Here is a 13,295-nt window from a genome sequence, read left to right on the forward strand (position 1 = left end):
GGAAAAAAGGAAAGGGGAAGAGGGAGAGAGGGGAAAGGAAGAGGGAAAGAGGATTAAGGAAAGAGGGGGAGATGGAAGGGGGAGAGAGAGGAAGAGAGGTAGAGACTGAAAGAGGGAAAGGAGGGAGGGAGAGAAGGAAAGATGGCAAGAGCGAAAGAGTGAGAGCAAAAAAGGAGAGAGGGATAGAGACAAAAGGGAGGGAGAGGGGAAAAGAATGAAGGAGAGAGGGAAAGAGTGAGGGAGGGAGGATGGAGAGAGGGAGGAGAGGAGGCAAAGATGGTGAAAGGGAAAGAAGGATAGGGAGAGCAAAAAAGGAGAGAGGAACAGAGGGATAGAGACAAAAGGGAGTGAAAGAAGGAAAGAGGGAGAGTGAAAGGTGGAACAGGGAGAGAGCGACAGACTGAGATAGGGCATGAGGGAGAGGAAAAGAAGGGAGAGAGGTAGAGACTGACAGGAGAGAGGGAGGAGGGAAAGATGGCAAGAGGGAGAGCAAGAAAAGGAGAGGGATTGAGACAAAAGGGAGGGAAAGAGGGAGAGTGAAAGACTGCACGAGGGAAGGATGAGGGAGGGAAATACTGAAAGAGGGGGAGAGCGAAGGAAGGAAAGAGGGGAGAGGGGAAGGGAGAGAGGGAAGGAAGGAGAGCGAGAGGGAAAGATGGACTAAAAGAGGAAAGAGAAATAGGGAAAGGAAAGAGAGGAAAATGGGGGAGAGGGGAGGAAGGAAAGTGGGAGAGAGGGAAAGACTGGGAGAGGGAAAGTGGGAGGGAGGGAAAGATGGAGAGGGAGACTGAAAAAGGGAAGGAAGGGGGAGATCGAGAGAGGGAAGGGAAAGAATGAGAGGGAGAGTGGAATAGGGAAAGAGGGATAGATGGAGAGGGAAAGGAGAGAGAGAGAAAGGGGATATAGGGAAAGAGGAAAGTGGGAGAGGTGGAAATAAGGAAAGATGGCGGGAAAGGGGGAAGGAAAGAGGGATAGATAAAAAGGGAGGGAAAGAAGGAAAGATGAAGAGTGAAATAGGCAAAGGGGAAGAGGGAGAGAATGAAAGGGTAGAGGGAAAGAAAAGACTGCAGGTAGGAGGAAGAGTGAAAGAGGAAGAGAGGGAAAGGAGAGGGAGAAATGGAAAGAGGAAAAGGAGGAGAGAGAAAGAGAGGGAAGGACTTAAAGAAGGAAGGAGGGAAATAATGAAAGAGGGAGAATGGAAGAGGGAAAGGGGAGAGAGGGAAAGGAGAGACTGGGGTGGAAAAGAGAGAGTGAGAGGGAAAGATGGAGAGAGGGAATAAGGAAAGTGGGAGAGCAGAATGAAAGAGGAAAAGAAAGGAAAAAGGGCGAGGGAGAGATGGAAAGAGGGAAAAGAAAAGAAGCAAAGTGGGCAAGGAAACGGGAGAGAAGGAAGGATGGCAAGAGGGAAAGAAGCAGAGGGAGAGGGAATTAAGGAAAGAGGGAGAGAGGGAAAGGTGGAGAGAGGGAAAGATGGAGAGATGGAAAGAGCGGGACTGAAAGAAGGAAAAGGAGAGAGGGAAAGGAGAGAGTGAAAGAGGGAAAGTAGGACAGAGGGCAAGGGAGAGATGTGAAGAGGGAGACTGAGAGGGAAAGAAGGAGAGAGGAAAAGGGAGAGAGGGAAAGTGGGAGAGCGAAAGAAGGAGAGAGGGAGAGGGAAAGAATGAAAGAGGGATAGAGACAAAACAGATGGAAAGAGGGGGAGATGGAGAGGGAGAGTGAAAGGGGGAAGAGGGAGGGAGCAAAAGACTGAAAGAGGAAGAGAGGAAATGAGGGAAGGAAAGTAGGAGAGAGGCAAAGACTGAAAGAGGGGGAGAGCGAAGGAAGGAAAGAGGGAGAGAGGGAAATACTGAAGAGGGAAAAGGGGGAGAGGGAGGGAGGGAAAGATGGCCTGAAAAATTGAGAGAGCAGGAAAGAGTGAAAGGAAAGAGAGGGAGAGGGAAATAGAGAGGGGGAGAGGGAAAGAAGGAAAGTGGGAGAGAGGGAAAGACTGGAATATGGAAATAAGGATAGAGGGTAAAAAGGAAATAGGGAAGAATGGAGGGGGAGAGATGGAGAGAGGGAAAGACTGAAAAAAAGGGAAATAAGGGGGAGATTGACAGGGAATGGAAAGAAGGAAAGAGGGAGAGTGGAAGAGGGAGAGGGAAAGACTGGAAGATGGAAAGAAGATGGGGGAAAGAGGGAGGAGGGAAGACTGAAAGAGGGAAAGAAGGAGAGAGGGAGATGAAAATAAGAAAAAAGGGAGAGAGTGGAAAAGGCAAATGTGGAAAGAGAGAGGGAGAGGAAAAAAAAGAAAGAGCCTCACATGAAGTGCTCCCTTAGAGCCTCAGCTGCAGCAGTCCTAAAAAAGCCAAAGCGGTGGCCTTGTGGTAGAGCATCCGCCTCGCATTCGGGAGGTACCGGGTTCAACCCCTGGTGCTGCGGGTACCCACCGGTTTTTCAATGGGTACAAATCCCGGCCTCTTGCTCAGCTCTTCTGGGGTGGGTGAAATGCTTGGGAAAAGGCTGAAAGACTGAAAGAGAGAAATAAGGAGAGAGGGAAAGGAAAGAGGGAGAGGAAAAGAATGAAAGGGGAAATAAGGAAAGACAAAGATGGAAAGAAGGAGATAGAGAGAGATGGAAAGCAAGAGAGAGGGAAAGAGGAAAGAGCATCACCTGAATTGCTCCCTTAGAGCCTCAGCTGCAGCAGTCCTAAAAAACCGAAGCAGTGGCCTTGTGGTAGAGCATCCGCCTCGCATTCGGTAGGTACCGGGTTCAACCCCTGGTGACACCTGTTACCCACCAGTTTTTCAATGGGTTCAAGCTTTCCCCTGGCCTGTTGCTCGGCTCTTCTGGGGTAAAATGGGCCACATAAAGGAAAGAGGGAAAGGGAGAAAGAGAGAATGAAAGGAGAGAGGGAAAGAAGACTGCAGGCAAGAGGGAGAGGGAAAGAGGGAAGGGAGGGATAGGGAAAAGGAGACCGAAAGAGGGAGAGAGGAAAAGGGGAAGAGTTAAAGAATGAAAGTGGGACAGACAAAAGGGAGGGAGAGAAGGAGTGAGGGAAAGGTAGAGGTAGAGAGTTGAAGATGGAGAGTGGGAAAGAAGGAAAGGTGAAGAGGGAGAGAGGGGAAAAGGAAGAGGGAAAGAGGATTAAGGAAAGAGGGGGAGATGGAAGGGGAGAGAGGTAGAGACTGAAAGAGGGAAAGGAGGGAGGGAGAGAAGGAAAGATGGCAAGAGGGAAAGAGTGAGAGCAAAAAAGGAGAGAGGGATAGAGACAAAAGGGAGGGAAAGAGGGGGAAGACTGAAAGAGGGAATGAGGGAGAGGGAAAGAGTGAGGGAGGGAAGATGGAGAGAGGGAGGGGAGGAGGGAAAGATGGTGAAAGGGAAAGGAGAGGGAGAGAAAAAAAGGAGAGAGGTACAGAGGGAGAGACAAAAGGGAGGGAGAGTGAAAGGTGGAACAGGGAGAGTGACAGACTGAGAGAGGGGATGAGGGAGAGGAAAAGAGTGAAAGAGGGGAAGGGATAGAGGTAGAGACTGAAAGGAGAGAGGGAGGAGGGAAAGAAGGAGAGCAAGAAAATGAGAGAGGGACAGAGACAAAAGGGAGGGAAAGAGGGAGATTGAAAGGGGGAAGAGGGAGAGTGAAAGACTGCAAGAGGGAGAGGGAAATATGAGGGAGGTAAGATGAAGAGAGGGAAATACTGAAAGAGGGGGAGAGCGAAGGAAGGAAAGATGGACTGGAAGAGAAAGAGGGAAAGGAAAGAGAGGGAGAGAGGAAAAAAGAGGGGGAGAGGGGAGGAAGGAAAGTGGGAGAGAGGGAAAGACTGGAGTAGGGAAATAAGGATAGAGGGTAAGAAAGAAATAGGGAAAGGGTGGAGGGGAAAGATATAGATAGGGAAAGACTGAAAAAAAGGAAAGGGAGAGATTGACAGGGAACGGAAAGAAGGAAAGAGGGATAGGGAAAGACTGGAATATGGAAAGGAGAGAGGGAGATGGAAATAAGGAAAAAGGGAGAGAGGGGAAAAGGGAAAGGTGGAAAGAGAGAGGCAGAGCAAGAGAGAGGGAAAAAAGAAGGAAAGAGCCTCACCTGAATTGCTCCCTTAGAGCCTCAGCTGCAGCAGTCCTAAAAAACCGAAGCAGTGGCCTTGTGGTACAGCATCCGCCTCGCATTCGGTAGGTACCGGGTTCAACCCCTGGTGACACCTGTTACCCACCGGTTTTTCAATGGGTTCAAGCTTTCCCCCGGGGTGAAAAGGGCCACATAAGGGAAAGAGGGAAAGGGAGAAGAGGGAGAGAGTGAAAGAAGGAGAGAGGGAAAGAAGACTTCAGGTAAGAGGGAAAGAGGGAAGGGAGAAGAGGGAGAAAATGAAAGAAGGAGAGAGGGAAAGGGGAAGAGAGGGAGAAAGAGGGGGAGGGGTAGGACTGAAAGAAGGAAAGAGGGAGAGCGAAAGGAAAAGGGGACAGAGAGGAAAGATGGAGAGAGGGAATGAGGGCGAGGGAGAGATGGGAAAAGGTAGACCGAAAGAGGGAGAGAGGGAAAGGGGAAGAGGGAAAGAATGAAAGAGGGACAGAGACAAAAGGGAGGGAGAGAAGGAGTGAGGGAAAGGTAGAGGTAGAGAGTGAAAGAGAAAGAGCAGGAAAGAAGGAAAGGGGAAGAGGGAGAGGGGGAAAAGGAAGAGGGAAAGAGGATTAAAGAAAGAGGGGGAGATGGAAGGGAGAGAGGTAGAGACTGAAAGAGGGAAAGGAGGGAGGGAGAGAAGGAAAGATGGCGAGAGGGAAAGAGTGAGAGCAAAAAAGGAGAGAGGGATAGAGACAAAAGGGAAGGAGAGGGGGAAAGACTGAAAGAATGAGGGAGAGGGAAAGAGTGAGGGAGGGAAGATGGAGAGAGGGAGGGGAGGAGGGAAAGATGGTGGAAGGTGAGGGAGAGGAAAAAAAGGTGAGAGGGATAGAGACAAAAGGGAGGGACACAAGGAAAGAGGGAGAGTGAAAGGTGGAACAGGGAGAGAGTGACAGACTGAGAGATAATAAGGGAGAGGAAAAGAGTAAAGGAGGGGAAGGGAGAGAGGCAGAGACTGAAAGGAGAGAGGTAGGAGGGAAAGATGGCAAGAGGGAAAGAGGGAGAGCAAGAAAAGGAGAGAGAGGGATAGAGACAAAAAGGAGGGAAAGAGGGAGAGTGAAAGACTGCAAGAGGGAGAGGGGAAGATGGAGAGAGGGAAATACTGGAAGAGGGGGAGAGCGAAGGAAGGAAAGAGGGGAGAGGGGAAGAGAGAGCGGGAAAGAAGGAAAGGGGAAGAGGGAGAGAGGGGAAAAGGAAGAGGGAAAGAGGATTAAGGAAAGAGGGGGACATGGAAGGGGGAGAGAGAGGAAGAGAGGTAGAGACTGAAGGAGGGAAAGGAGGGAGGGAGAGAAGGAAATATGGCAAGAGGGAAAGAGTGAGAGCAAGAAAGGAGAGAGGGATAGACAAAAGGGAGGGAGAGGGGAAAGACTGAAAGAGAGAGGGAAAGAGTGAGGGAGGGAGGATGGAGAGAGGAAGGGGAGGAGGGAAAGATGGTGAAATGGAAAGAAAGAGAGGGAGAGCAAAAAAGGAGAGAGGGACAGAGGGATAGAGACAAAAGGGAGGGAAAGAAGGAAAGAGGGAGAGTGAAAGGTGGAACAGGGAGAGAGCGACAGACTGAGATAGGGAATGAGGGAGAGGAAAATAGTGAAGGAGGGGAAGGGAGAGAGGTAGAGACTGAAAGGAGAGAGGGAGGAGGGAAAGATGGCAAGAGGGAGAGCAAGCAGAGAGAGGGATTGAGACAAAAGGGAGGGAAAGAGACAGAGTGAAAGACTGCAAGAGGGAAAGATGAGGGAGAGAAATACTGAAAGAGGGGGAGAGCGAAGGAAGGAAAGAGGGGAGAGGGGAAGGGAGAGAGGGAAGGAAGGAGAGCGAGAGGGAAAGATGGACTAAAAGAGGAAAGAGAAATAGGGAAAGGAAAGAGAGGGAGAGAGGAAAATAGAGGGGGGAGAGGGGAGGAAGGAAAGTGGGAGAGAGGGAAAGACTGGAAGAGGGAAAGTGGGAGGGAGGGAAAGATGGAGAGGGAGACTGAAAAAGGGAAGGAAGGGAGAGATCGAGAGAGGGAAGGGAAAGAATGAAAGAGGGAGAGTGGAATAGGGAAAGTGGGACAGATGGAGAGGGAAAGGAGAGAGAGAGAGAGAGAGAGAGAGAGAGAGAGAGAGAGAGAGAGAGAGAGAGAGAGAAAGGGGGATATAGGGAAAGAGGAAAGTGGGAGAGGTTGAAATAAGGAAAAAGGGCGGGAAAGGGGGAAGGAAAGAGGGATAGAGAAAAAGGTAGGGAAAGAAGGAAAGATGAAGAGTGAAATAGGCAAAGGGGAAGAGGGAGAGAATGAAAGGATAGAGGGAAAGAAAAGACTGCAGGTAGGAGGAAGAGTGAAAGAGGGAGAGAGGGAAAGGAGAGGGAGAAATGGAAAGAGGAAAAGGAGGAGAGGGAAAGAGAAAGAGAGGGAAGGGCTTAAAGAAGGAAGGAGGGAAATAATGAAAGAGGGAGAGTGGAAGAGGGAAAGGGGAGAGAAGGAAAGGAGAGAGTGAGAGGGAAAGATGGAGAGAGGGAATAAGGAAAGTGGGAGAGCAGAATGAAAGAGGAAAAGAAAGGAAAAAGGGCGAGGGAGAGATGGAAAGAGGGAAAAGAAAAGAAGCAAAGTGGGCAAGGGAATGGCTGAAAGAGGGAAACAGGAGAGAAGGAAGGATGGCAAGAGGGAAAGAAGCAAAGAGGGAGAGGGAATTAAGGAAAGAGGGAGAGAGCGAAAGGTGGAGAGAGGGAAAGATGGAGAGATGGAAAGAGCGAGACTGAAAGAAGGAAAAGGAGAGAGGCAAAGGAGAGAGTGAAAGAGGGAAAGATGGAGAGAGGGCGAGGGAGAGATGTGAAGAGGGAGACTGAGAGGGAAAGAAGGAGAGAGGAAAAGGGAGAGAGGGAAAGTGGGAGAGCGAAAGAAGGAGAGAGGGAGAGGGAAAGAATGAAAGAGGGATAGAGACAAAAGGGATGGAAAGAGGGGGAGATGGAGAGGGAGAGTGAAAGGGGGAAGAGGGAGGGAGCAAAAGACTGAAAGAGGAAGAGAGGAAATGAGGGAAGGAAAGTAGGAGAGAGGCAAAGATTGAAAGAGGGGGAGAAGGAAGTAGGAAAGAGGGAGAGAGGAAATGAGGGAGGGAAGATGGACAGAGGCAAAGACTGAAAGAGGGGGAGAGCGAAGGAAGGAAAGAGGGAGAGAGGGAATAAGGAAAGCGAGAGCAGAATGAAAGAGGAAAAGAAAGGAAAAAGGGCGAGGGAGAGATGGAAAGAGGGAGAAGAAAAGCAAAGTGGGAAAGGGAATGGCTGAGAGAGGGAAAGAAGGAAACGCGAGAGAGGGAAGGATGGCAAGAGGGAAAGAAGGAAAGTGGGAGAGTGAAAGAAGGAAAAGGAGAGAGGGAAATAAGGAAAGAGGGAGAGAGGGAAAGGTGGAGAGAGGGAAAGATGGAGAGATGGTGAGGGAGAGATGGAAAGAGCAAGACTGAAAGAAGGGAAAGGAGAGAGTGAAAGAGGGAAAGATGGAGAGAGGGCGAGGGAGAGATGGAAAGAGGGAGAAGAAAAGAAGCAAGGTGGCAAAGGGAATGAAAAAGAGGGAAAGAAGGAAACGGGAGAGAGGGAAGGATGGCAAGAGGGAAATAAGGAAAGAGGGAGAGTGAAAGAAGGAAAAGGAGAGAGGGAAATAAGGAAAGAGGGAGAGAGGGAAAGGTGGAGAGATGGCGAGGGAGAGATATAAAGAGGGAGACTGAAAGAAGGAAAAGGAGAGTGAAAGAGGGAAAGATGAAGAGAGGGCGAGGGAGAGATGGAAAGAGGGAGACTGAAAGAGGGAAAGAAGGAGAGAGGAAAAGGGAGAGAGGGAAAGTGGGAGAGTGAAAGATGGAGAGAGGGAGAGGGAAAGAATGAAAGAGGGATAGAGACAAAAGGGATGGAAAGAGGGGGAAGAGGGAGAGAGCGAAAGACTGAAAGAGGGAGAGAGGAAATGAGGGAAGGAAAGTAGGAGAGAGGCAAAGACTGAAAGAGGGGGAAAGCGAAGGAAGGAAAGAGGGAGAGAGGGAAAGAAAGAAATAGGAAGAGAGGGAAAGACTGAAAGAGGGAAAAGGGGGAGAGGGAAGGAGGGAGGGCGGGAAAGATGGCCTGAAAAATTTAATGTGAGAGCAGGAAACAGGGAAAGGAAAGAGAGGGACAGAGGAAAATAGAAAGGGGGAGAGGGAAAGAAGGAAAGTGGGAGAGAGGGAAAGACTGGAATAGGGAAATAAGGATAGAGGGTAAGAAGGAAATAGGGAAAGGATGGAGGGGGGATGGAGAGATGGAAAGACTGAAAAAAGGGAAAGAAGGGAGAGATTGACAGGGAATGGAAAGAAGGAAAGAGGGAGGGGTAAGAAGGAGAGAGGGAGATCGAAATAAGGAAAAAGGGAGAGAGGGGAAAAGGGAAGGGTGGAAAGTGAAGGAGAGAGGCAAAGCAAGAGAGCGAGAGAGAAAAAAAGAAAGAGCCTCACATGAAGTGCTCCCTTAGAGCCTCAGCTGCAGCAGTCCTAAAAAACCGAAGCGGTGGCCTTGTGGTAGAGCATCCGCCTCGCATTCGGGAGGTACCGGGTTCAACCCCTGGTGCTGCCGGTTACCCACCAGTTTTTCAATGGGTACAAATCCCGGCCTCTTGCTCAGCTCTTCAGGGGTGAAATGCTTGGGAAAAGGCTGAAAGACTGAAAGGAGGAGGAGGAAAAAACTTTATTTGCAGAAGAATTCGCGGCACGCAGGCCTCCTGGGTCTCCGCACGACCCCACTCACGATCTAAACGTTCATATTATGTTTATCCATGACGTACGCGGCCCGGCTGACGACGATCTTCTGCCTGGCCGGGTCCGCTGATCGCAGTGAGGTCTCCCAGTCCTCCCAGGTTCGGAGAGGCACCGGCCCGGCGGGGGGAGGAGACGCCGGGCAGGATAAAAGAATGTGGGTAAGAGTGGCCTTGGGCTGGGAGCACAAAGTGCATAGGGGGGATACCGGCTGAAATTTCGAAAGTAGAGCTGGTGTCGGTAGAGTTTGTGTCTGCAGACGACGCCAGATTGACTGTTCTCTGATAGTGAGGGATGGGTGGGGTGACGGATAGATGAGGCGCTCAGCGCGGGAGTTTGCGGTGAACTCAGCAAACGAGTGCATACGATCCTTCGAGAAATCCCCCATGAGGTCCGCCTGTGCCCGGTTTCTAGACCCTCGGGCTAAGGAGTCGGCAGCCTCGTTGCCGGGATTTCCCGAGTGCGCAGGCACCCAGATGAGCTCAATCCGTCGGGGGAGGTGGGAGGTGGGCATGTGCAGCAAGCGGTGCGCCGGAGGATGAACCCGGCCCCTGGCATAATTTAGAATGGCAGTTTTTGAATCACTGAGTATGTAACTGGCATCAGTGTATGCCAGAGCAATAGCTATAGCGGTCTCCTCGGCTTCTTCAGGGGTCGTGCCTGAAGGAAGCTCAATAGTTAAGGGGGAAATGTGGGGGTTGTGGACAACTGCAGTGGCTCCGCTCTCATCGCAGGCGGCATCTACCCAAACGGCATCGGGCTCATTCCCGTACCATTTGTGGAGCGCTGCCGCGCGCGCCTTCCTGCGACCTTGGTCATAGTGGGGGTGCATGTTCCGCGGTAATGGTTTGACATAGATTGAAGTGTAAATTTGGCTAGGGAGTGTTAATAGGGATGAATTGTTTGCAGGAATAGTGATGCCTAGCTTAGTGAGTATATGTCGCCCGGTAGTTGTAGCAGCTAATCTGAGGTATTGTGCTTGTAAATGGGCCTCTCGAAGTTCATGTATGGTATTATGGACTCCAAGTTCGAGTAGTCTCTCGTTACTAGTGCTTTTCGGTAATTTAAGTGCTGCCTTTGTTGCTTGCCGAATTAATGAGTCTATTTGGTGGACCTCACTGCATGATAGTTTGAGGTATGGTGTAGCATAAAGAATTCTGCTGGGGGTATAGGCGTGCACTACTCGAAGTGTGTCCGCCTCTCGAAGCCCATGTGCGCGTCCTGTCACCCTTTTTATGATTTGTGTGGTGTTTGCAACGGCCTTTTTGAGCCGCTTAATTGTGTCGACGTTCTTTCCATCCTGTTGCAGGTATAGTCCCAGAATGCGGATGATATGAACCTGTGGTACTTGTCTTCCCTGAATTCGAATTTCTATGGGGCTTTGGTAGGTCCGTCCTTTAGGGGGTATGATTAGTAATTCTGATTTTTCTGGGGAGCACTCTAATCCGATTGTTGCGGTAAGCTTGACTATCGTGTCTGCTGCTGTTTGTAGCGTGTCTTCGATTTCACTGTCTGATCCGTGTGTGGTCCAGAGTGTGATGTCATCGGCGTATATGGTGTGACCGAGGTGAGGGATTTTCTGTAGTTCTGCGGTTAAGGGGATAAGGGTAATGTTGAACAGAAACGGGGAAAGAACGGAGCCTTGCGGCGTCCCCACGTTGGCAAGCGTGTACGGTGAGGTGTGGAGATTGTCGATGTGAAGTGTGGCTGTCCTGTGCTGAAGGAAGGCTCTTATGTAGTTGTAAACCCTAGGACCAGTTTGAATGTTCGTGAGTGCCTGTAGGATTGCTGTGTGTTGTACATTATCAAACGCTTTTTTGAGATCTATTGCTAGTATCGCCTTAGTATGCGTTGGTATATGTGGGTCAAGCACTGCTGACGTTAGCTGCAGCATAGCGTCCTGCGTAGATAGACGGGGCCTGAAACCGAGCATTGAGTGCGGGTATTGGTCCGTGTCATCCATGTATGCAGTTAGCCGAGCTAGTATAACCTGTTCAAAGAGTTTTCCTAAGTTTGAGGTGAGCGATATTGGGTGCATATTCGCTGGGGAAATTGGCTTATTGGGTTTTGGTATGAGAATTACTTTCCCGTGTGTCCATTCTGCTGGGAGTGTCTCTTCTTCCCAGTGTTTGTTATAGAGGTCCGTTAGTTGCTCCAATGATTTATCATCTAGATTTCTTAGCGCCGCATTTGAAACCTGATCTTCGCCTGGCGTTGTGTTCTTGAACTTGTGAAGTGCTGCCCGTATTTCTGATGTCGTTATTGCAGCATCTAATATATCATTTGGTCCTCCTGCATAGGAGGGAAGGGATTGTGGTTGACCCGGGGTGGTGTGCATATGCTTTAGAGTAGCTAGTAGGGCATCTGTGTCATCTCTGTGTTGATGGGTTACTCTAGCTATTATGTTTCTTGTATATGTCTTGCTCTGGGTTGGGTCCAGAAGGTGCCGAAGTAGGTGCCATGCACGCTTTGTGGTGAGATTTCCTTTTAGCCCTTCACATATTTGTGTCCAATTCTGCTGAAACAATTGCGCTCCATAGTCTTCAATTTGGGTGGCCAGATCATTAATCTTCTGCTTAAGTTTGCGGTTGTGCTTCTGTGTGGCATACCGTTTATTTAAACTACGGTGGGCCTCAAGTAAATGCGCCATTCTGGCATCTAACGTTGGCACATCTTCGTTTGTATCAATGACCTGCGTATTATTTTCCTGGTCCTGAAGTAGTTGTCGCACCCATTGCCTTAATTCTATGTTGTCTTCAGCAGGGGTGTTTTGTCGTTGTTTTCGAAAATTTTCCCAGTTCACCAAACGATGCTTATATGTGTTTGGCGTGCACTGTGGTCCCTCAAGTGTTAGGGCGATGATATAATGATCGCTGCCTAATGTGTGTCCGGTTCGTTCCCATTTCAGGTGCGGGATGTGTCTGCCGAGCGTGAGATCTGGGCTGGTATCCATAATACCAACTGTACCCTGTCTGGTGGGCATTTCAAAATCATTATGTACGGATAGCTGTGACTGCTGTATCTGATTGTACAGAACCTCTCCTCTGCTGTTTGTACGGCTGTATCCCCAATCAGCGTGTGCGCAGTTTAGGTCCCCCGCTATTAATAAAGGTGTTTTCTTGGCTTCCTTTGCTATTGTCCTAATTAGATTCGCGCAACGAGATGCGGGGCTACTAGGAGGGATGTATATATTGGAGACTATTAATGATTCTTTAGTAACATCATTCGGTATAATTTCTACGGTAATGTGTGCTACCTGGTGTGTATAGTCGTGTATTGTGTGTCTGAGTGTGCGTCTGATGTAGGTTGTAACCACGGGCTTGTCCACGCTAGGTGCATGGTATGCTGTATATCCTGGTATGTTGAGTGCTATACGAGTTTCTTGTAGAAGTATAAGGTCTGGGGGGGACGAGTTGCTAGTAATGAGTTGCACTAGAGGATCCCGCTTTCGCTTAATGCTCCGGCAGTTCCAATGCCAGATTATTAGTGGGTTGTTGTTGCCCTTAAGAATTGGAGGATTAGCTGCCATCATGCTGCACTTGGGGTGCTACGGAGGGGGGTATTGGTGGTTGGATAGAGGGATAGCTTGGTGGGTGGATAGAGGGATGGCTTGGGAAGAGAGAAGTGGGGGATGGTTGGAGAGGGAGTGAGGATGAGCTGCCATCATGCTGCACTTGGGGTGCTACGGAGGCGGGTATTGGTGATTGGATAGAGGGATGGCTTGGGAAGGAAGAAGTGGGGGATGGTTGGATGGGGAGTGTAGCCAATCTGGCGTCAACTACGTTCATTATGCGGGTAATTGCCCCCTCTACCATCGTTTCTACTTTAACAGTTAGATGGTCACAGAATGTGTTTAGCCGCGCCTCTAGCTGGGCCGTTAGGGTTTGGAATCGTTCTTCCATTTTTTGCTGGAAGAGTTCGAATTTTGCTTGAAATTTCGCCTCTAAGCGGGCTTCTAGTTCAGCTAGAGGATCGGTGTCGCTGTTTGACTCTATGCGTTTCTTTTTAGGCGGGGGAGTAGCAGGAGGGGATGGAGTTTGGGTGGTTAGGGGGGTGGTGGGAGGAGGAACATTTGAGTTGGTATCTGGGTGCAATGAAGGAGATAAGGTCGAGGATGAGTGGGAGAGGTGTTGCTGTAGGCGTCTTACCTCCTCCCTGAGCCGGGCCATCTCCTCCGCCTGACTGTCTGGAGTGCGGGCGACCCTTTCTGCCCACGTGATTCCCATGCGCTTCTCGTCAGTTGTGTCGTCTTGACGCGTCCGTCGTGAAGAGCGTTCTCTGGAAGCGCTTCCACTGAGGCGAGGCTGTCCAACGGAATCTCTGTGCCGGAGCCGTGTCACGCGTTGCTTCGCCTTGCACCATCCTGTTCCCGTTAAGTGTTCACCACCGCACAGTATACACTGGGGGATGCAGAGTCCCTCATGGTCCGCTCCAGGGTCGATGCCACATCTTGGGCATTTTGATTGCTTCGG

At 50.0% G+C, this 13,295-nt stretch overlaps 1 protein-coding gene across 5 annotated transcripts in view; it reads left to right on the forward strand.

Annotated features, from left to right (window-relative positions):
- Nucleotides 1-13,295, forward strand: part of LOC146171557 (uncharacterized) — a 342,743-nt gene that overhangs the window by 7,101 nt on the left and 322,347 nt on the right. For 2 of the 5 annotated variants that reach the window (XM_084586414.1, XM_084586413.1), the window contains exon 3: nt 11,732-11,947. In XM_084586414.1, coding sequence (XP_084442540.1) covers nt 11,732-11,757 — 26 coding nt within the window. In that variant the 3' untranslated portion in view covers nt 11,758-11,947. Of the gene's footprint in view, nt 1-8,852; nt 8,985-11,731; nt 11,948-13,295 lie in introns of those variants that run through there. The other 3 variants (XM_084586410.1, XM_084586411.1, XM_084586412.1) reach the window with 3 other exon arrangements.

Source organism: Amblyomma maculatum, unplaced genomic scaffold, assembly GCF_055883805.1.
Source record: "Amblyomma maculatum isolate TAMU_Amacu unplaced genomic scaffold, ASM5588380v1 scaffold_19, whole genome shotgun sequence".
Lineage (NCBI taxonomy): Eukaryota > Metazoa > Arthropoda > Arachnida > Ixodida > Ixodidae > Amblyomma > Amblyomma maculatum.